We start from the raw sequence: 20,765 nt of genomic DNA, 5'->3' as shown, positions 1-20,765 counted from the left end.
TCTTCCCACTGGCAATGAAATGGATGGGGCTAGAGAGTATTATGCTAAGCAAAATAAGTCAGTCAGAGAAAGACAAATACCGTATGATTTCACTCCTATGTGGAATTAAAAAACAAAAACAAATGAGCAAAGGGGAAAAAGAGAGGCAAACCGGGAACCACACGCTCAACTGTGGAGAACACACTGGTGGTTCCCACAGGGGAGGGGGATGGGGGTGTGTGTGAAAGGGGTGATGGGGGTTAAGGAACGCAATTGTGACGAGCACAGGGTGATGTACGGAAGTGTTGAACGACTATACCGCACACCTGAAGTTAATATCACACTATCCTGGAATTTAAATTAAAACTTAAAAAACAAAAAAGAGTACACGGGGGTCCACAGCACTCCTTCGATTTTTCTGTTGGTTTCCTTCCCACCTCGACTCACCCGGTATCCTGAATTTTATGTCATTATTTCCTTGCTTTTTCTTTGCGATTAGTTCCCTTCCACCTAATTGGAAAAATTGGAAAATTTTCAAACCTACAGAAAAGTTGAAGGAGGGCTGTGGACACCTGCATACTCTCTTTGTTCGTTTCATAAGTTCAAAAGGTTGATGTAACATAACATCAACCACGAAGAATATTACAATGAACACGTGTGTCCATCATCTGGTTTAGTAAATATAACAATAGTCATATTTTTTAAAGCCTTGTCTGATCTTCTTTTGAACTTATGAAATAGTTCTCAATAATAGGTAAAAATTTCAAAAACCTCCATAACATTTTAATGGTTTCTAAAAATTCACCCATAAAATTCATGATTTCTTTTGAAAAACACTTTTTAATGTTTTTGAGAGAGACAGAATCCGAAGCAGGCTCCAGGCTCCGAGCTGTCAGCACAGAGCTCGATGTGGGGCTCGAACTCACGAACTGTGACGTCGTGACCTGAGCTGAAGTTGGACACTTAACCAACTGAGCCACCCAGGCTCCCCTAAAATTCATGATTTCAAAGTGTAAAGGTCAGAAGCTCTCAGTATAAGGTTTACAAGATTGCAGGGTTGTCACCACTACCTAATTCCAGAACATTTTCATCATATGCAAAAAGAAATCTCATACCCACTGGCAGTCATTTCCCCATTTCTTCTCCCCTCAAATTCTGGTCAATCACTAATCTGTTTCCTGTCTCTGTGAATTGATCTAATTCTGGGCATTTCATATAAGTAGAATCATACAGTAAGTGGCCTTTCGTATCTAGTTTCTTGCACTCAGCATGATGTCGGCTAAGTTCTTCCATGTTGTCGTGTTTATCCCTACCTCACTCCTTTTTATGGCTGAATAATATTCTACCGTATGGATATACTGCCCTTTGCTTATCCATTCATCGGCTGATGGGCATCTGGGTTGTTTCCACTTTGGGGTTATGATGAATAATGCTCCCACAAAGATTCACATGCAAGTTGTGGTGGGGACACACATTTCAATTCTCCTGGGTGTACACCTAAGATTGAAATTGCTGGGTCGTACGGTAACTCTGTAGTTCGTGTTTTGAGGATCGGTCGGCGATCTTCTTGCCCTCCAGGAAGCACCTGGTGATACTGGTCATGCTTCCTTCCAGAAACTGTCTCCTTTTTCCACGATAACACTATCTGGTGCACCTACCACTCTAACAACTTCTGTTTCTTCCTTTGGCTTCTCTTCTCCCCTGCTCATTCTTCAAAGTACCCCCAAGTTCTGGCCTCTACTCTTCACTTGATGTGCTAACCATTCTTACTGTTTAAAGAGGTACCAACACCTCCTAGAACTTTCTACCATGAACTTACCCCCCCCCCAGCCTGATGGGGTCAACATACTACTCGCTAAGTACTTTCTCAATCAACATAGACCGCCCTTCTTCCCTCTATCTGCTCCAAATTTTAGTGATCTTTTGGGGCCTTCTTCAAATACAACTACACACGAAAGTTCTTCAGTGATCCCCCTCTCCCTACCAAGATCTTTCTTCTCTGAATTCTCAGATTTTATAGCCCATAGCAATTATCACGACTGCATATTGTTGATTAGTGTTTCTGATCTCAAAGGTCTCTCTTCCCTCCACCCCGCTGATCCTTTGGTCACTAAAAAATTTCCAGGCTGCTTTAAAAGATGTACAGTGAAAAAATAAGCTTTCCAGTGTAACTACTACAGTTTCTCATATATTCTCCCAGGAATATTCCCCAGATATTTACATATTTTTTTCTTTCATCAATGCTATCATTATAAATATGTTCTTCTATACCTTTCCTTTCTTCTCTTTGTACCCCAATTAGTTTTTTTCTTAATTTTTTAATGTTTGTTTAGTTTTGAGAGAGAGAGAGAGAGAGAGAGCATGAAGAGGGGAGGGGCAGGGAGAGAGGGAAACATAGAATCTAAAGCAGGCTCCAGGCTCAGCTGTCAGCACACAGCCCGATGCGGGGCTCGAATTCACGGACCATGAGACCATGACCTGAGCCGAAGTCGGACGCTTAACTGACTGAGTCCCCCAGGCGCCTCTACCTCAGTTAGTTTTTAAACTAGAACTGCACTAATGTTTTCAAAAGTTTAATTTCCATTACATCCGCTGATTATACTTTGCTTATGTATTTTTCTCCTCAAAAAACTAGATTAGTGAAGAATAATTTCTTTACAGAAATCATACTACTTTTTAAGCCATTTGGTTTCATTTGCTAAGGTGATCACGAGGCTACTTAAATTTGTTTACACAAACAATAAATATTTTCTCATTGTAAAAGTTCAGAATTCTTTTTAAAAAATTTTTTTTCTTAAACATTTATTTATTATTGAGAGACAGAGAGACACAGAGCATGAGCAGGGGAGGGTCAGAGAGAGGGGGAGACACAGAATCTGAAGTAGGCTCCAGGCTCTGAGCTGTCAGCACAGAGCCCAAAGCAGGGCTCGAACTCATGAACTGTGAGATCATGACCTGAGCCGAAGTCAGTCACTTAACCCACTAAGCCACCCAGGCACCCCTAAAAATTCAGAATTCTAAATAGAGGTAAATATTCCCCTTGACTACTCTTTCCCAAAAGTGGCCACTATTCCCTATTTGATATGTCCAGAATTAAAAAAAATTTTTTTTTAACATTTATTTTTGAGAGACAGAGTGCAAGCAGGGGAGGGGCAGAGAGAGAGGGAGACACAGAATCTGAAGCAGGCTCCAGACTCTGAGCTGTCAGCACAGAGCCCGACGCGGAGCTCGAACCCACAAACAGTGAGATCATGACCTGAGCCGAAGTCAGATGCTCAACTGAATGAGCCACCCAGGTGTCCCTGTCCAGAATTTTTAAAGGCATTTATAGATAGGTTAGATAGATAGATGACAGATAGATAGAAACGTATCTGTAGAAACATACAGCATTTTGTTTCTTTGAACATAAACTAAATGATATGATAATGTATATATAGTTCTGCAGCTTGCTTTTTGCCATTCAGTAGTAAAGAATCTTACCACATAGATGTAAATCGTTTCCTTAATTTCTTTTTTTTAAATTTTTTTACATTTATTTATTTTTGATAGAGACAGAGCACAAGTGGGGGAGGGGCAGAGAGAGAAGGAGACAGAATCCGAAGCAGGCTGTCAGCACAGAGTCCGACGTGGGGCTTGAACTCACAAACTGCGAGATCATGATCTGAGCCGAAGTCGGACGCTTAACCGACTGAGCCACCCGGACACCCCGTTTTCTTAATTTCTTAATTGCTGTTTTCTCATATTTCTTAATTGACTTAGCTGGTCCTCACTGTTGGAGATCTGGGGCATCTCCAATGTTTTGCTATTCTAAGCGACGCTGTAATGAATATGTCTGCATGTTTGACCTTATATACACCCAAGTGCGAGGACTGTTTCTCAGGGTAGATGGTAGGAGGTGGAATTCTGTGTCAGAAAACATGTAACTTTGCAAGTGTCCTAGAGGGGCAGCTGGCTGGCTCAGTCAGGAGTCAGCGTCATGAGTTTGAGCCCCGCGTTGGGCAGACACATTATGAAGGAGGAGGAGGAGGAGGAGGAAAATGAGGAGGAGGAGGAGGGGGGGAGGGGGAGGGGGAGGGGGGGAGGAGGTGGGGGAAAGTAGCGGCGGCAGCAGCACAAAAGTGTACTAGATACAACTGAATGGACTATTGCCAGTTCTGGTACAGTTGTAACAGGTAGTAAGTCATATACGTGGCCATCACTTTCACGTATTAGCTCCTTTAAAACCCAAGGGCATCTCATTGGCCTTGACGTCGTCTCGTCTCGTATATAGTAGAAAGAACACCAGACTAGAAATTGGAAGATAGGCTCAAGTCCTGGTTCCGTCCCTACCAACCAACTTGATCCTAGGCACTCCTTTCAACATCTGGGCCCCCGTTTCTGCACCTACAAAATTAGATGGAAGCGATGTTTCCTAAAATATGGTACCTACACCATCGGTAGCGGGCAAGATGCTGTTATTTTCACTGATTTTTGTTTCAATAATGACTTGTATTTTAAACTAAGTTAGGAAGTGATTACCCCATCGAATCAAGGATCTTATAGATATTATTTCTCAGTAATATGAAATTTACTTTATTTTTTTTAACGTTTATTTATTTTTGAGACAGAGAGACAGATCATGAACAGGGAGGGGCAGAGAGAGAGGGAGACACAGAATCTGAAACAGGCTCCAGGCTCTGAGCTGTCAGCACAGAGCCCGACGCGGGGCTCGAACTCACGGACCGTGAGATCGTGACCTGAGCTGAAGTCGGACGCTTAACCGACCGAACCACCCAGGCGCCCCTGAAATTTACTTTTTAAAGGGTATTTGTTTGGGGCGCCTGGCTGGCTCGGTTGGAAAAGCACATGACTTGTGATCTTGGGGTTGCGAGTTGGGAGCCCCACGTTGGGTACAGAGATTACTAAAAAAAATAATAATAATAAATAATAGAAAAAATTTAAAGGACATCTGTTTAACTTAAAAGTGAACTGGCTTGAAGGAAAATAGCCTGCATCTAACAGTGTAGGCGGTCGGCAAGTAGGGCACATCATGAATAGGATACATTAAGAACTGAAGTTTCTTTCTTTGCCAAATCAAGAGGTTAGATTAAAGCTGTAGGTCCCAGGGGCGGCTGAGTGGCTCAGTCGGCTGAGCATCAGCTTCGGCTCAGGTCACCATCTCGTGGTTCGTGGGTTTGAGCCCCACATCGGGCTCTGCACTGACAGCTCGGGACCTGGAGCCTGCTTTGGATTCTGTGTCTCCTTCTCTCTCCGCCCCTCCCCAACTTGCGCGTGCCCTCTCTCTCCAAAAATAAATAAATGTTAAAAAAAAATTTTTAAAGCTATAGATCCCAGACTTTTGGATTTCAATAACCAGAAAAAATGTAAAAAGAAAAAGAAAAAGTTAGTGATCAACATGGAGTTGCTGACTTTTTATTGTCCTAAACACATCAATGACAACAACAAATATATGCCCATCACCATTATTTAAGACAGATATTTAAAATGTTTTGGATTATAAAACAAGTGCATGTTGAAAAATTCTCCAGTTGCACAGAAGTATGAAAAGTCATTCCCTTTCTCTGCCTTCATAACATCTATTGTGGACCTCCTTCCATTAGAAAGGACATTTTTAACAAATTTATAATTAAATACATAAGCATGCATATATGTAACATATTAATACATATGTTAGTATATGTATTAATAGTATATATATATGAAATGTATTATCTCAGGGCACCTGGATGGTTCAGTCAATTGAGTGTCCGACTCTTAGTTTCAGCTCAGGTCGTGATCTCACAGTTTGTGGGATCCAGCCCCATATTGGGCTCCCTGCTGATGGTGTGGAGCCTACTTGGGATTCTCTCCCCGCCTCCCTCTCTGTCCTTCCCCCAGTCGTGCTCTGTCGCTCTCAAAATAAATAAATAAACTTAAAAAAAATGTATAATCTCAAAACAAAGGACAGATCTTCTCAGCAAAGGGCAGGTGGCAACCTTACTTAGCCATTTGGAAGCCACTGGTTTAGATGATCTTCTCTCTAAAATTCCATGATTAAGTCTAGGATATCCTCAGTACTTCCATGACTTCCGTTATTATCACCAATCTATATATTTCAAAAGACAATTAGGACCCTCTTTAACATTTCCTTGACTGGGAAATCACAGATGGCAAAGCGCTTTTTCAGTCCTTTGACCTGCCTGTTCCACGAGCGCACGTCTGTGCTCTACCAATCACTGTCACTGGTTCCCTACGTCAGAGTTGTAACCTGGGGTCCACAGATCTCAGGGTGTTCGTAACACTGTGAAAACATATGTGGTGCTTTGCATACACCAGCTGATCCTGGAGCATGAAGGTCAGGGGCGCTGACCCTTCGTGCTGTAGGAAATCTGCGTACAATTTTTGCCTCCCCGTAACATAACTACCAATAGCCTACGGTTGACCAGAAGCCTTGCTGCTACCATTAACAGCTGATTAGCCATGTTTTGTCTGTGGGTTATATACCGTGTTCTTACTATAAGGTGGTGAGAAAATAAAATGGTATTAAGAAAACCATAAGGAAAATACGTTTACAGCCGCGTACTGCCTTGATAGGTACGGTAAGTTTACGTCGCCTGTTTACAAGATGAATCATCTGTCGGTCCCTGCGTCAATACCGTCCGACAGGGCACCGCACGCCGTCAATGCGCAGGACTAACACGGGGCATCAAAAATGAAAAGGTGACATATGGTCTCTCAGTGTTTTTGTGCATAAGTTTGAACTTTCAAAAATAGATTTGTGTAATATTTTAAGGTAGAAGATAAAATACACTAGTAGCTACGTGTATTTTGTGCATTCATCTAATGCCCTTTTCTTAATTTCGTCGACGTTTCTAGGCCATGCAGTGCATCCCCAAGTTTCCTCAAATGATCCCACATCTCCAAAATATCTTCGATATACTTATTGAAAAAATCCAGGGGCGCCTGGGTGGCTCAGTCAGTTAAGCGTCCGACTTCCGCTCAGGTCACGATCTCACAGTTCGTGGGTTTAAGCCCGCATCAGCTCTGTGCTCACAGCACAGACCCTGGAGCCTGCTTCGGAGTCTCTGTCTCCCTCTTTCTGACCTTCCCCCACTCGCCCTCTGTCTGTCTGTCTGTCTCTCTCTCTCTCAAAAATAAATATTAAAAAAAATAATAAAAAAATGTACATATAAGTGGACCCGCACAGTTCAAACCCACGTTGCCCAAGGGTCAGCTGTATACTGTTTTTCTGGGGGAAGGGCTGATAACTTTCTATGAACCAAAAAAAGAAAAACAGAAAACAAAAAACAAAACTGGAAACACTTGCATTGGGTAAGTTTCTTGCTTTGGCTTTAAAGAAATAATCTTCTTATGGCTTAGGAGTCCCTTACAATTTTCTTCTAGTTCTTTCTCGGGGAGGGGGCCCTCCAATTCCGGTTTGCATTGGACAGGCTGTGTGCCTAAGGTCCTTTTTCTCACCTCAGTGGTCTTCTCATTAAAAACAGGGACCCTTCTCCTCTGCCAATTAGTTAGTCATGTGGCACCTTAACTTTGTATTTGGTTTTTATTTTTTGAAGCACAGGAAGATAGGAAAAGGCAGGGAAGTGGTGTCCACTTTGAAAGCGACTAGCAGCCCAGAGACAGTGAGACCTACAGGCACAGAAAAGAGGCCTACAGACAGACAGAACAGACAGGTACAGACAGACAGAACAGACGGGTACGGACGGACAGAACAGACAGATAAGAGAAAGAGAGGAACCTGAAAATGCAGGAGAGACACGAGAGTGGTGTAGACAGACGATGGCAGACAGACAGGCTGGCAAGGACAGAAAGGAGAATGAGTGACAGACAGGCGGGAGAGAGCACCAGGCAGGCCGGCAGGCGTAGAAAGAGAGGGAGAAGGCCAAGCAAGAAAGGAAGAAAACAATAAGGAAAGCGGGAGAACGACGTGGGAAACGGCGTTCCGTGCCACACCGGGCTCTGTGGCTGAGAAAGTGCGGTCACATACATTACTGCAGGCAGACAGGGAGAACCCAGCAGACAGATGGGGTGATGGAGGGACGCAGGCCAATCAGACAGAAGAGAGGGAAGGTGGCCAATCAGAAGGAGGCTAGAAGGCAGCCCAAGACAGACACTTAGGAGGAAAGACAGAACCGAGAAAAGAGAGGTGAGACATGGAGGGAGGGGAAGAGGGGAGAGACGTGGACACGGAGGCCGAAAGAGTTAAAATCAGGAGTCCAGGCAGTGAAAAAGCAGACAGGGAAGAATAGTGCATTCTCAGTAAAAGTTTCACCACGGTCTTTCCGAAGCGGCCTGGACGGAGCCTGTGCCTTTGTTTCCACCCCCCACCCCCTTCCCAGGAGTTAGCGTCACCATCTCGGAGGTGGCGGGGGAGAGGAGCCCAAGGAAGGAAGAAGAGGGAGAAAAGTTTTCGTGAGAAGCAGTTTCTTAGACTAGAGGAAGACAGACTCCTTGGACGGGCCGAGGTCAACAGCCTGAGGGTGCTGCTGGGCCTAGAAGGATCTAGAGTCACATGCCTGTAAAGACTTGGCGGGAAGGCAGAGCAGGCCCCCATGCACAGGAGCCTGTGCTGACTAACCGGACCTGTGCTTGCACCTGTGGGCACTTCCCCGTTCTTTTCTCGCTTAATCCACAGTCGGTGATGAAGGGCCGGGGAGCCGTGCCCTCTCCCAGATAGCCTGGCGCGAAGACGAGGGCCCTTGGGGGGAGCGGGCCCTTCCAGAGCGTGCCGCACCGGCAGGAAAAGCGTGCTTCTAGCGACCGATCAAAAAGACAGGTGCCCGAGAGCAGACTCAAAAAGATAAGGAACAAGAGGTGGCAAGCCAGGTGAGGCAGGAAGGCCTATGGACAGACTGACAGAGAAGGAAACATCCAGCAGAACTGGGAGAGGAGGAGGAAGGAGTGCGGCCCAAAGCGAGGAGACTTGTAGACGTGTAGCCCCTTCTCTGGAACAACGTCCAAGAAATGAAGAGTAGTGAAGCCGGCCTCAGGGAGAGGAGCAGGGCCCCGGGGGAGAGGGCCCTCGAAAAATTCTGTACGTGTGTGTGCGTGCACGTGTGTATCACCTACTCAAAAGTGGGGGCGCCCGGGTGGCTCAGGTGGTTAAGTCTCCGACTCCTGATTTCAGCTCTGGTCATGATCTCCCCGTTCGTGGGTTCGAGCCCCGCGTCGGGCTCTGCGCTGACAGCGCGAAGCCTGCTTGGGATTCTCTCTCTCCCTCTGTCTCTGCTCCTCCCCCGCTCACTTAACTCTCTCAAAAGAAATAAATACACCTTAAAACTCGATAAAAATTTAAAAAGTTGAGTGACGAGAGAAGACGAGAAAAGAGAAAGTGAGCGGAGATGTGGACAGCAAGAGGCAGGCAGGCAGACAGCCGGGCCAAAAGGCAGGCAGGCTCTCTGAGGGACCAGAAATACACGAAGGGAAAGGGATGGCCGGCACGAGGGCGAGAAGTGAGAAAAGGTAGGGTTGGAGGGGGTGGGGTATGGCAAGAAGGCAGGTAAGGCTTTGGGGCCTGGGGGTCACTGACAGGTGCAGGCAAGAGCGACCTCCGCCATTGACAGGATGCTGATACTGCTGGTGTTGAGGAAGCCAAGGGGGAGGAAGCCGACGTGCAGTCAGACTGAAAAGATACAAGCATTAACCAGTGGGATGGCAGCAGGCGAGCGGGGTAGACAGGCAAGCAGACAGACATAAAGGGCGGCAAGGAAAAATCATGAACTTAACAGGCATAAATAAGACGGGAACAAGTAGGAGATAAGAGGCAAACCGAGATAGGGAGCCACGGCAGGGCCTGGAAGGTAGACAAACCAAGAGACGAGGGCTAAAAAAGTGACAGAGACAGGCAGGCGGGGAGACAGATGGCTAGAGAGAGAGAGAGAGAGAGAGAGAGAGAGAGAGGGGTGGGCAAACAGCCAGAGAAGCAGACAGACAACCAGAGAGAGGAAGAGGCTGCCAGCCAGTCGGGGAGGAGCAGACAGGCGGGCAGGCAGACACCAGAACAGGAGCAAGCAGGTAGAGGGGCAGGCGGAAGCAAGGAGAGCAGAGGGGAAATGGAGAGGTCGGCAGGAGAGGAAAGAGAACAGGGGAGGCGGGCAGGCAGAGGGGACACGGACAAGAGGGAGAACGGAGTGAATGAACAGATCTGTCTGCAAAGCACATGAGAGGGTGACGGACGTGTGGCCAGGGATCCACACCTGCAGCTCATGGGCACATGAGGGCAGGCAGAGGCGCTCGGCGCAAGGGGAGAGGGCACCGAGGCTGGGGGACTGTGGCGCACATGATGTGCAGGGCTGTCCACATACACGTGGGGACACTCTTCACACACACACATGCGCGCGCGCGCGCACACACACACACACACACACACACACACACACGGACCAGAAAGAGGAGGGAGGCAGGCACACGCGGGGAAGAGAGAAGTAAACAGAAACAAGACAGGGCTGGAAAGTCACTTCGAGGTAGAACAGCCTGAGCGGCCAAAGGGACGAGAGAATCAGTCTTGGAGAGAAAACACAGACACACACAGAGAGGCCCACACACAGAAAGAGGGGGACACCCACATGGGCTCGCACAAAGACACCGAGGGAAGGGAGGGAACAAAATGGAACAGAAGAGGGACAGTAGTCAGACCCGGGCGCGGGGATGATACAACAGCGGAGACGAGAGAATTCCAAAGGCCGGGTTCAGAGAAGGCTGGAAATCAATGCTCAGTCTAGTGCATTAGTGTGTGTGCGTCCGGGGAGGGGGGTGTACGTCAATAAAGAATGTGTCAGCCTCCCGAGCAAAAACTGGCAGGGTATTCCCTGTCCTGAATCCTGTCCCCCTTGCTGCCCACCTACCCCTCCCTCGTAAGGTGCTCCTGAACACTGGGGGGGGGGGGGGGGGGGGTGGCGCTGCTGGGTGGCTCCAGGAGGAGAGAAATAACCCAGGAGAGAGACTATCCCTCCGTGCCAGGGGCCTGGGGTGGGCCTCAAGGAAGGGGCAGAGTGTGACAGAAAGAACGGGAGGGAGGTGGAGTTCGGAAAGGTGACCAGAACAAACAAAAAAAGGGTAGAACGGAACCACTGTGCCTCCTTCCGCGAGCACTGCTCAACGGGCAAGTCCCAGGACTTCTCTGATCCAGTCTCTGGATGAGGCAGCTACTTTGGGGGACTCCTTTTCAGGCTCCCACCTGATCCCCCGAAGCCACGGGGGTACAGCGGGAAATCCTGGGCCAACCGAGTCAGAGGGAGACGTTGAGGGTAACCCCTACCTCTTTCTCTTGCTCAGTCCCAGTACTTTTCTGTGGCAGGGTACCTGAGTTCCTTCCACTCTACCAGTGTCGGAGATCACGGAGGAAGGGAGGTACACTGCAACGCGAGAAAAAGAGAAAACAATTTCACAATTCTCAGACTTGACTCTTTGCCCCCTTATTCTAAAAATCTGTTCTACCAACCCCTAAATTAATTTCCCAAGTCAGATGAATTTTAAGAGTCAAGCAGTTGGGGGAGGGGGAGGGGGAGGTAAAGCAGCAAAGAGTGAAGATAAAATTTACAACAATTATAAATCACCGAAAAGGCTGGGCAAAGGGGAGAATCAAACATGGACTCCTTTGAAAAAAAAACAAAAAACTCAATCATCGGATCTATTCATATCTCTCCCCCCCGCCCCCCAAAGTCACTGGGATTTCTATCACTTTTTTTAAAAGAAAGGGGGAAAAAATCCAGTACCGCTCCTCACTTGAAAGATACGTACACAATTAAATGCGTTTTGACTTCAGTGAGGTATGTAGAAACACAGTTATATATAAACATATATTTCATCTTTTCCTTTTCAATGCCTGAAGGGGAAAAAAAAAAAAAAAAAACCCTTCACATCAAACCACTCCCTTCTGAAGTATTCAGAAAAAAAAAAAAAAAAAAAAAAAGCTTTTCTTTAAGAGAAGGGAGGTGGGGAGGAAGAGACTAGTAAAGAAAAGAAAAATATTTAAATCTAGTTGGACTAGTATCTAACTAGTTAACCTTTAACAATTTATGCTGATGTCAGACTGAGCATGAGTACTGATTAATGCCCCCCCTCAAATATTTTTTATAGGGGGGGGAGTTAGAAAGAGCAGCCATTTTTGTTTTATGCAGAAATCCTTCATGCCCCCCCCAACGCGCGCGCGCGCGCGCACACACACACACACACACACACACACACACACGCGCGCGCGCGCACACACACACACACTCTCACACACACAGTACACAAGGAAAATATCTCTATTAATCTGTGCACTAATCAGTTATGAAAAAAGGGAGAAATTTGTGGGTTTCTGGGTAAGGGCTTGGAGATGGGGGTGTAACAGGGAGGAGAATGGGGGGGCGAAAAATGAAATATTAAGCCAGCCATTTTGTTTTAAAAGGGGATTTTTCCCCCCTCTCCCTTTCTTCATGGAGGGGGTGGCGGTGCTGGGGGGGGGGTTGTTTTAAAAATAATTTCAAGGCGGCCATCTTAGTGCCTCAGCTCTGAGAAATATTTCTGAGCGCCCCCCTCAGAATTTAAATATATTTAAAGCAACGGAGAGGGGGGCCGAGAGAAGTCGAAAACTTTTATATATATATATATATTTTTTTAATCCCCCTTTCTTGTTCTCTTGGGAGGAAGGGGAGGGGGGGGAAAGTCTCTCAATTTTTTCCAAGACAATTTTTGGGGGTGGTTCGGCCCCCCTCGTGAGCCGGCGGCCCCGAGGGGGGGTCTGGAGGGGGGTGGCCCGGGGGTTTGGGGGGCTGGGGGAGGCGGTGGGGAGGAGGAGGAGGACGCCGCCGCCGAGGAGGAGGAGGAGGAGGAGGAGGAGGAGGAGGAGGAGGTGGTGGTGGTAGCGGTGGGGGAGGCGGGCGGGCGGTGGGTGGGGGGGGTGGTGGGGGGGCCAGAGCCACAGGATGGCTTCCCCTCTGAGGGACGAGGAGGAGGAGGAGGAGGAGATGGTGGTGTCGGAGGAGGAAGAAGAGGAGGAAGAAGAGGGCGACGAGGAGGAGGAGGAGGTGGAGGCGGCCGACGAGGACTACGAGGAGGACGACGACGAGGGAGTGCTCGGGCGCGGGCCGGGCCACGACCGGGGCCGCGACCGCCACAGCCCCCCCGGCTGCCACCTCTTCCCGCCGCCGCCGCCGCCGCCGCCGCTGCCCCCCGCCGCCGCCGCCGCCGCCGCCCCCGCCGCCAGGTAAGCGGCCGCCCCGACTCCCGCCTCCCCCCACCCGCCCCCCAGCCCGAGCGGGAGCCGCGGGCGCGCGAGGCCGGGCGGGGGCGAGGCACCCACCGCGCGGCCGAGCCGAGGCGAATCCGGGGCGCCGTGTCGGGCCCGTGGCCCCGCGGCGGGCCGGGCGGGCCGGGGCGGCGGCGGCGGCGGCGGCGGCGGCGGCGGGCGGCGGCGGGCGGCCGCGGGGCCAGGCCTCTTCCCCTCCCCCGCCGCACCCCTCCCCCGCCGCCGCCGCCGCCGCCGGCGCCGCCGCCGCCCGCCGCCGCCGCCGTCTCCGCCGCCGCCCCGGCTGGAGAGCGCTGGGCGCGAGCTGCGCGCGCGGACCGGGCCACTCGGTCGCGGCTTTCGGGGGAGGAGGAGGAGGAGATTTTTTTTTTTTTTACCCTCGGCGGGGAGGGGGTAGGCAGGAAACGGCCGCGGCGAAGCCAGGGCCCCCTCCCTGGCCGAGCGAGGGACCGCGGAGACCCTGGCGGCCGGACGGCGGCGTGGAGGAGGGGCGCGTGGGGGAGGGGCGGCCGCGCGGGCGCCCCCCGAGCTCCGGCCGGAGTGGGGTGGCACTGAGGTAACCGGGGCTCTCCGCGTGTGGAGCGGACCGTGGTGCCAACCTCCCCCCCCCCGCCAGGAGTTGGGGAGACGGGGATTGGGGGGGGGGGTCGGTGTCCGTCGGACCCCCACCTGCGGGGACCTCAGCGCCCGCCAACTCCGGGGCGTGCGGTGGCACGTGGGGGAGGGGTCGTGTGAATGTTTGTGGGCGGCTGGCGACCAGGGGCAGGTGGTGGCCACACTCCAGGCGGACCACTTCCTGGAGTCAGACCTGAGCCTACCGCCTCTCCCGCTCCCCCCCCCTCCCCCCCCAGCTCGCCGTAGGGAGAGCACTCCTTTAAGATTGGGGAGTGAGGGGAGAGTGCCTGAGAAACCAGATGCCCCCAACTCCACCCCCTCTATCTCCAGTCTGCTCCGGGCTCTTTTGTGTCAAGTGCGGGGGGTGGGGGGGGGGTGCCCAGCGTGACCCCGGCAGTCTGGGGTGGCCGAGCTGCCCAGCTGTGACTCTCACGTGGCTGCCATTCACTGTCACTCACTCTCTCGCGGAAGCCACCCGCACCTTGATCACGCTGGGGGGCGTGAACTGCCCACCCAGCTGTGCTGCAGCTTGACCGTCGCTCAGCACCCCTCCCCCGGGATAAGTCCCCCGGCTCGCTCTGGGCATTTCCACCGGTGGTGGAAGGGACAGACCGCCGCGTCGCATGGAGGGGGGGCGGGGGGGGAAGACAGCAGTGGCCCCACTCAGACCACCCTCCTAGTGGACTGATTTTTAATCTTCTTGTGGATAGGGGAGCATCCTCAGGGTGTTCACATTTTCTGCTTGGGGATGAAAGGGGACATCCACACCCCCAGGCCCCTGGGTGACATGAAGCACAAATGCACCAAACTTCAAGACGTCTCACATCACGCTCTTTGTAAAACTGTCATATTGATCTGTGTGGTTTATGCAGCAAATGCTCCCCTTGGGTTGAGACAAGCTTTGAGGGAGGGTGGGGTGCCTTCTTGGCGGGGGGGGGGGGGCAGGAGAATGCGTGTCTGATGGAAACAGGACCCTCCCCCACCCCAGGCTTGTCTGAAAAAGGGAAAAGTTTTTAGAAAGTTATCCCAGAGAACCCAGGGATCTGCAAGAGGGGAAAGGAATAAAGGATCGTGGGGAGGGGGGCGCCTGGGACACAGCAGACGAGCTAAGAAGAGGGAAAGGAAGGATGTCAGGTTGTGTTAGGGCACTGGCGGCTCTCACCTATTTGTACTGCGAACTTAGAATGTGGCATTTGGGTGTCTTTGATCCCGGATTTGGGTACGGGAGGGAGAGAGGAGCATGAAAGAATCTGAGGTCGAGGTGGGTCTTTGTGTCAGTTCTCCCTCCCCCTTTCCCCCCTGCTCTCCGAATAGCCGGGGAGAAACGTCAAAAAAAATTTTTTTTTAAATTTGTATTTGCAGTGAAAACCCACCTCCCCGCTCTCCCAGGGCTGTGTTACCCTCCCCGCCCCAGCCCTCCGAGTCAAAGGAGTGACCCAGATGCACCCCCCAGATGACTTTCTGAGGCAAAACTTTGGGGAAAATATTTTTAGTTCGCTCGTTATTTCTGTCTGCCTGAAGTGTGGGCAAAATAAGCCTCCTCGAAGGAAATTTGTGCGGGCCGCCCCCCCTTAGCCTTCTCCAGAATATGACTTTGGACGTATCCGAGGTCTATTGTTTTTCATTCTGCTTTGATTCTCACCATTTTGTTTTACATTCTTACCCAAGACCAGTTTGATCCCTTCCCCCCTCTCAGCTCCTTACATTGTTAAACGTCTAAAATAATAGCGCTCGTGTTGGTGGGGGAAGGGAGCAGGAAGCCCAAAAACTCATTTCTTCTCCCTCCCCCTTCTGGCAAGTCTCGAGAAATAATATAACATAATATATAGATGTGATTCCGTGGGGGTGGGGGTGGGGAATGATTGTGGGTGGTGCGGAAAATTCTGGTAGTTTCTTTGCAAAAGGTCTGAAAATACAAACCCACCCCCTGCGTGCAGTACGCATGTGCAACAGACCTATTATGGTGGTGCGTTGTGGGGGAGGGAGGGGAATTTGAGAAAAAATAAATATATGTGTGAGAGATTGATGGCGAGATTAGGAGGGGAGCGGGGCGGGCGGGAGGCGCGGCCCGGGGCCTGGCTCCTCCCGCCTCCCCCCTCCCGCCTCCCTGGCGCGCCTGGCCCCGCCCCCGCCGCGCGCCGCCCTCCGCCCCCGCCCGCTCCGGGCTCGGAGCCGGGGTGTGGGAGAGTCTGGGCGCCCGGCCAGCATTGAGTGGCTGCTGAGACCGAGGTTGGGACTTGGATTTGCTTTATTGCCCTCCCTTTCCTTTCCTCGCCGTTGCTCCCCGCCTCTCCCCGCCGCCGCCGTCCTCCCCCCCCCCCCCCCACCCCGAGTCCGGGAGCCTCCTGCCGGGGCGGGAGTGCGGTGAACTGGCGGCGAGGTCCCGGGGCAGGTGCCCCCATCCCCGGCGGGGCGGGTGGCGGCCCGGGGCTTCTTCCCTGATGCGGAGCCAGTTGGCCTGCCCTCGCCACCGCCCCGGCGGCCTCCCGTTTCCATGTTCACATTAACCCACGTCTGGGGGGGTTAGGGCGAGCTGGCCACGGGGCAGGGCGGCTCGGTGACTTCCTACTCCAGCCCGCAAGCCGACTTCACGGCCCCGGGGCCCTTTGCCGGCTCCCCCCGCCCCCAGCCCCGTCCTAGAATGCCTCCTTGCACCAGGGGGACGCGGGATGTCTTGAGGACGAGTGACATTGAGGAAGGAGGTGCTGGGATCCTGAGGCAGTGGAAGCCCTGTTAATTGTGGCTAATTTCCCCTTGGCCCTTGTGCCACGAAGGATTGTGTGTCCTAGAGCAAGGGGCTGGGCCAGGCCCAGGCCCAGGCCCAGGCTTTCCTCCTGCATGGCTGCCTGGGCCCAGCTGGGACAGGTCTGGCTGGTTAGGCTGGTGCTTGCTGGAGGGGGGAGGGAGGCCATCAGTGTCTTCCCCAGACTGGCAGGGGTCATGGAGAAACGGGGGTGGGGGGGGCATCAGGGAAGCACCCCCCCCCCCCCCGCCCCTGCCTGGGGAGAAAGCCAGGGACCTAGCCCTTTGCAGGTACAGGCTGACCTCTGGATTTGCGCTCACCAGTATGTTCAAGTGCTGGTGCCTTGGAGGACGCACGTGCAGGGTGTGTCTTTGTCTCGTATCTTTGTTTGGGTCTCCCTCGCGGCTTCTGTGTGAATGGGACTAAATTTGGAGACGAAGGGTGAGAGCAGGGGACAAAGGGTGGGGCCCCTGAGCTCTCTAAGAGAGCAGGGGTATGGAAATAGATCTGAGGGAGGGTTCCAGGCTACTTGGGAAGAGGAGGAATGTTCAGGGAGTTGTGGAGACTTTCGTAGGGTCAGGGTGTGACGAAGGAGCCAGACACTGCGGTCCTGTGGGCAAGACGTGAAAATGACTGGCGAGGACTGCTTTTCCTCCAAGGCCGTGTTGGGGTGACAGGAGGCTTGGCGATCGTCTGCGGAAACATAAATAGAGGCCTCCCTCGTGGCAAAAAGGATGTGAGGGCCCCGGGGTGTTAGTGTGAGAACCCAGGTGTCCACCTTTGGCTCTCCCCTCTCAGCATCTGGCTTAGGGAGCTGCCAGCTTGTGTCTCCCCACTCCAAGTGCTGGGGTCAGGCCAGGCCAGCAGCTGGGCATGGCTTCCCCGGTTCCTGGGCAGGATGCCAGCTGGCTGAGCGAGGGGGAACGCAGGAGGGGCCCTGGCGGCGTCTGAAAGGACCTGCCACAGTCAGAGCCCATGGCCTAGAGCCTGCTCCCTTGTTAGTAGGAGGGGAGAGGAGGGAGTGGTTTGGCTGCTCTTCCCTCCTGACCCCTGACCTCCCATTCAGAACCCAAGCGCCCCAGAGTACTCGAAGCACTCTCTGTGCGCATGCAGCGAAGGGAGGCAAGGTTTGGAGGAGTTCGTGGCCGAGTTCCTGGAGAGTTGGGAACAGAAGAGGTGAGGGAGGGTGAGGTCTAGGGGCCGCCGAGACCGGAGGCTCAGGGTTTCTGGTGCTCTCCGCTCCAAAGATAAGGACGACCTTCGGCTGCTGCCTTCGGCCTTGGGCGTGAAGAAGAGAAAACGAGGACCCAAGAAGCAGAAGGAGAACAAGCCAGGGAAGCCCCGAAAACGCAAGAAGCTCGTGAGTGTCGAGGACTCCCGTCTCCACAGCGAGGCTCGGCAGACCTGTTCTCGGAGACCCGCGTTACCTCTGGTCCCCATTACCGAGGGTGGGGGGATCCTGAACTCAGGGAGGTCTGACGTCCCTCCCTGCTCTTGCTGGCCTGGAGCTCGTGGATGGTGGGGGCAGGGGGCGGCGGCGGGGGGGGGGGTGCTGACTAGCCTCACTCCCCACAACCCAGTAAGAGCCCAGCTGCCCCCGGGACTTGCCTTAGCAGCAGGGAGTAGCAGTTGAGAGCAGAGGCTGCGGAGGCCAACGGGAGCCTGGTAGTTCTGTGCCTTCTTGGCGGCTTGTTTAGTTGTCCGTGCCTCAGTTTCCTCATCTGCCAAAAAAAAAAAAAAGTGGATAAAAATAGACGAGTTACTATCTCCAGGGATCTGTCGGGAAGACGAAAAGAGAGACGGTGCACGTTGTGTGCTAAGAACAGTTCCTGGCACGTGGTGGGACTGGAGAAATGTTATTTTTACTTCCCCTCCCTTAGGACAGTGAGGAGGAATTTGGCTCTGAGCGAGATGAGTACCGGGAGAAGTCAGAGAGCGGAGGCAGTGAATATGGAACCGGACCAGGTCGGAAACGGAGACGGAAGCACAGAGAAAAAAAGGAGAAGAAGACAAAGCGGCGGAAAAAGGGGGAGGGCGACGGGGCGCAAAAGGTAAGTGGGATTCGGGAACCAGGGGGACAGGCCCCGGGGAGCGAGGGAGGGCCGCAAGGAGGGGTGCGCCGTGGAGGGGCTGTACGGGGATGGGCTGGAGAGCCGGTGGGTCAGTGGGATGGTGGGGGCGGGGGAGGGGGGCCAGCGTGGGGGCTGCAGAAGCACCTGCCTCCCTGAAGCTTCGTGTCTCCCAGCAGGTAGAACAGAAGTCGTCAGCGACTCTGCTGCTGACCTGGGGCCTGGAGGATGTGGAGCACGTGTTCTCCGAGGAGGATTACCACACGCTCACCAACTACAAAGCCTTCAGCCAGTTCATGAGGTGCGGGAGGGCTGGCGCGTCCTGGTGACCAGACGCGTTCACTTAGGGAGGCCCTGAACCCCTCTAGAGTCGAGATAAAGGCTAAGAGACTGCTCCCCAGAGAAATGCACAGCGCAGACACACAAAACCGCGCACAGAACTCCAGAGATGTCCCAGACTCCTACAGACCCAGGGACCCCAGGCAGGACCCCTGCACGGGGTGGGGCGGCGGAGGGGGGGGGTTGGGTGTCATTCCTGTGCTAGGTGAGAAAACTCTCTAGCGACAGAGCACAGCAAGGGCCGACAGACCCAGTTTTCCCGAGTCACTTCTCTCTAGACTGAGGCTCAGAGAGAATATCAGTGTGGCCCGATTGCCTGGTTATCCAGGCCTCCGGCCCTTCCTCAGGACCCCGCGAGCATGGAGAACGCATCGCTGGCTGGGGAAACTGAGCTTCAGTGACTCCCCAAGTAGAACAGGCCAGAGTGGACAGGCCTTCCGGGGAGCAGGCGCTTTAAATAGTGCAGTCCTCTGCGGGTACAGGTCCTGGCTCCGTCTGGGGCCCAGTTTCTTCTTTAATGTTCAGTTTCTGAGTCTGTAAAATCAGCCCCGTCACACCATGTCCCTCATAGGGGGTCTTGCGGGGAGTTGCTGGGGTAAAGAAAGCCCAGGGCACTCTCAGGGTCTTCCCAGGCCCCGCCGGCCCCGGCCCCTCCGGGGAGTGTGCCATACTGGGTAGCTGTCCTCGGTACTGTGTCTCCCCTGCCTCACTGCTTAGGACAGTGCTTTTGTGATCACCGAGGTCACCTGTGTCGTCATGAGACTTTTAACACCCCACCACAGAGCTCCACCTGCCACCCTTTGGGCTCCACCTGCTGGCACCCATTCATCAGGGCCCCTGGAGCTTACTAGAAAAATGCAGAGGATGTTGGCAACATGCAGTATTAATTAAAAAATAGTTTTTCCTTAATGTTTATTTGCTTTTGAGAGAGAGTGTGAGCTGGGGAAGGGCTGAGAGAGAGGGAGACCCAGAATCAAGCTCCAGGCTCTGAGCTGTCAGCACAGAGCCTAAGGCAGGGCTCGAACTCACAAGTTGTGAGATCATGACCTGAGCCGAGGTCAGACACTTAACCGACTGAGCCACCCAGGTGCCCCTACATGCAATGCAGTATTATCTTGAGTATGAAAGGCATGATGCATGAGAAAGTGTTCTATGAACTGTCAGATAGTCTAAGTATCTTTACTGATACCTTTTTTTGTTTGTTTCATCCTTTGTTATTTTCTGAGAATTTGTTTTCTTTTTCCCTTTTTTTATATTTTTTGTTTATTTTTTTTTTCTTTTAAGCTTCTTATTTACTTAAAAAAAATTTTTTTTAACGTTTATTTATTTTTGAGACAGAGAGAGAGAGACAGAGCATGAACGGGGGAGGGGCAGAGAGAGAGGGAGACACAGAATCCAAAGCAGGCTCCAGGCTCTGAGCCATCAGCCCAGAGCCCGACGCGGGGCTCGAACTCACGGACCGCAAGATCGTGACCTGAGCTGAAGTCGGACGCTTAACCGACTGAGCCACCCAGGCGCCCCTTCTTTTTTTTTTTTTTTTTTTTTAATTTTTTTTTTAACGGCTTCTTCTTTACTTTTAAAGTGACCTCATTCCTGGGGCACCTGGGTGGCTCAGTCGGGTGGTTAAGTGTCAGACTTCGGCTCAGGTCATGATCTCACGGTTCGTGGGTTCGAGTCCCGCATCAGGCTCTGTACCGAACACTTGCTCAGAGCCTGGAGCCTGCTTCGGATTCTGTGTCTCCTTCTCTCTCTGCTCCTCCTCCGCTTGTGCTCCGTTTCACTCTGTCTC

The 20,765-nt window shown here is 52.3% G+C and overlaps 1 protein-coding gene and 1 long non-coding RNA gene across 5 annotated transcripts in view; one reads left to right on the top strand and one right to left on the bottom strand.

The window, feature by feature from the left end:
• LOC109245928 (uncharacterized) overlaps window positions 1-13,374 on the bottom strand; it is a 21,164-nt gene extending 7,790 nt beyond the window's left edge. For 3 of the 4 annotated variants that reach the window (XR_008418735.1, XR_008418736.1, XR_008418733.1), the window contains exons 1-2: window positions 13,265-13,374; window positions 11,237-11,333 (exon numbers count right to left, since the gene is read on the bottom strand). This is a non-coding gene — a long non-coding RNA (uncharacterized LOC109245928). Of the gene's footprint in view, window positions 1-4,117; window positions 4,363-11,236; window positions 11,334-13,264 lie in introns of those variants that run through there. The other variant, XR_008418734.1, reaches the window with a different exon arrangement.
• Window positions 12,873-20,765, top strand: part of CHD3 (chromodomain helicase DNA binding protein 3) — a 24,815-nt gene continuing 16,922 nt past the window's right edge. The window contains 5 exon segments of the mRNA XM_053892811.1: window positions 12,873-13,130; window positions 13,132-13,168; window positions 17,816-17,928; window positions 18,449-18,619; window positions 18,814-18,938. Coding sequence (XP_053748786.1) covers window positions 12,888-13,130; window positions 13,132-13,168; window positions 17,816-17,928; window positions 18,449-18,619; window positions 18,814-18,938 — 689 coding nt within the window. The 5' untranslated portion in view covers window positions 12,873-12,887.

This window comes from Panthera pardus, unplaced genomic scaffold (assembly GCF_024362965.1).
Source record: "Panthera pardus isolate Hobbes unplaced genomic scaffold, ASM2436296v1 HiC_scaffold_3, whole genome shotgun sequence".
Lineage (NCBI taxonomy): Eukaryota > Metazoa > Chordata > Mammalia > Carnivora > Felidae > Panthera > Panthera pardus.
Note: the sequence above shows the minus strand (reverse complement) of the source record. Positions and strands in the feature narration are given on the sequence as shown.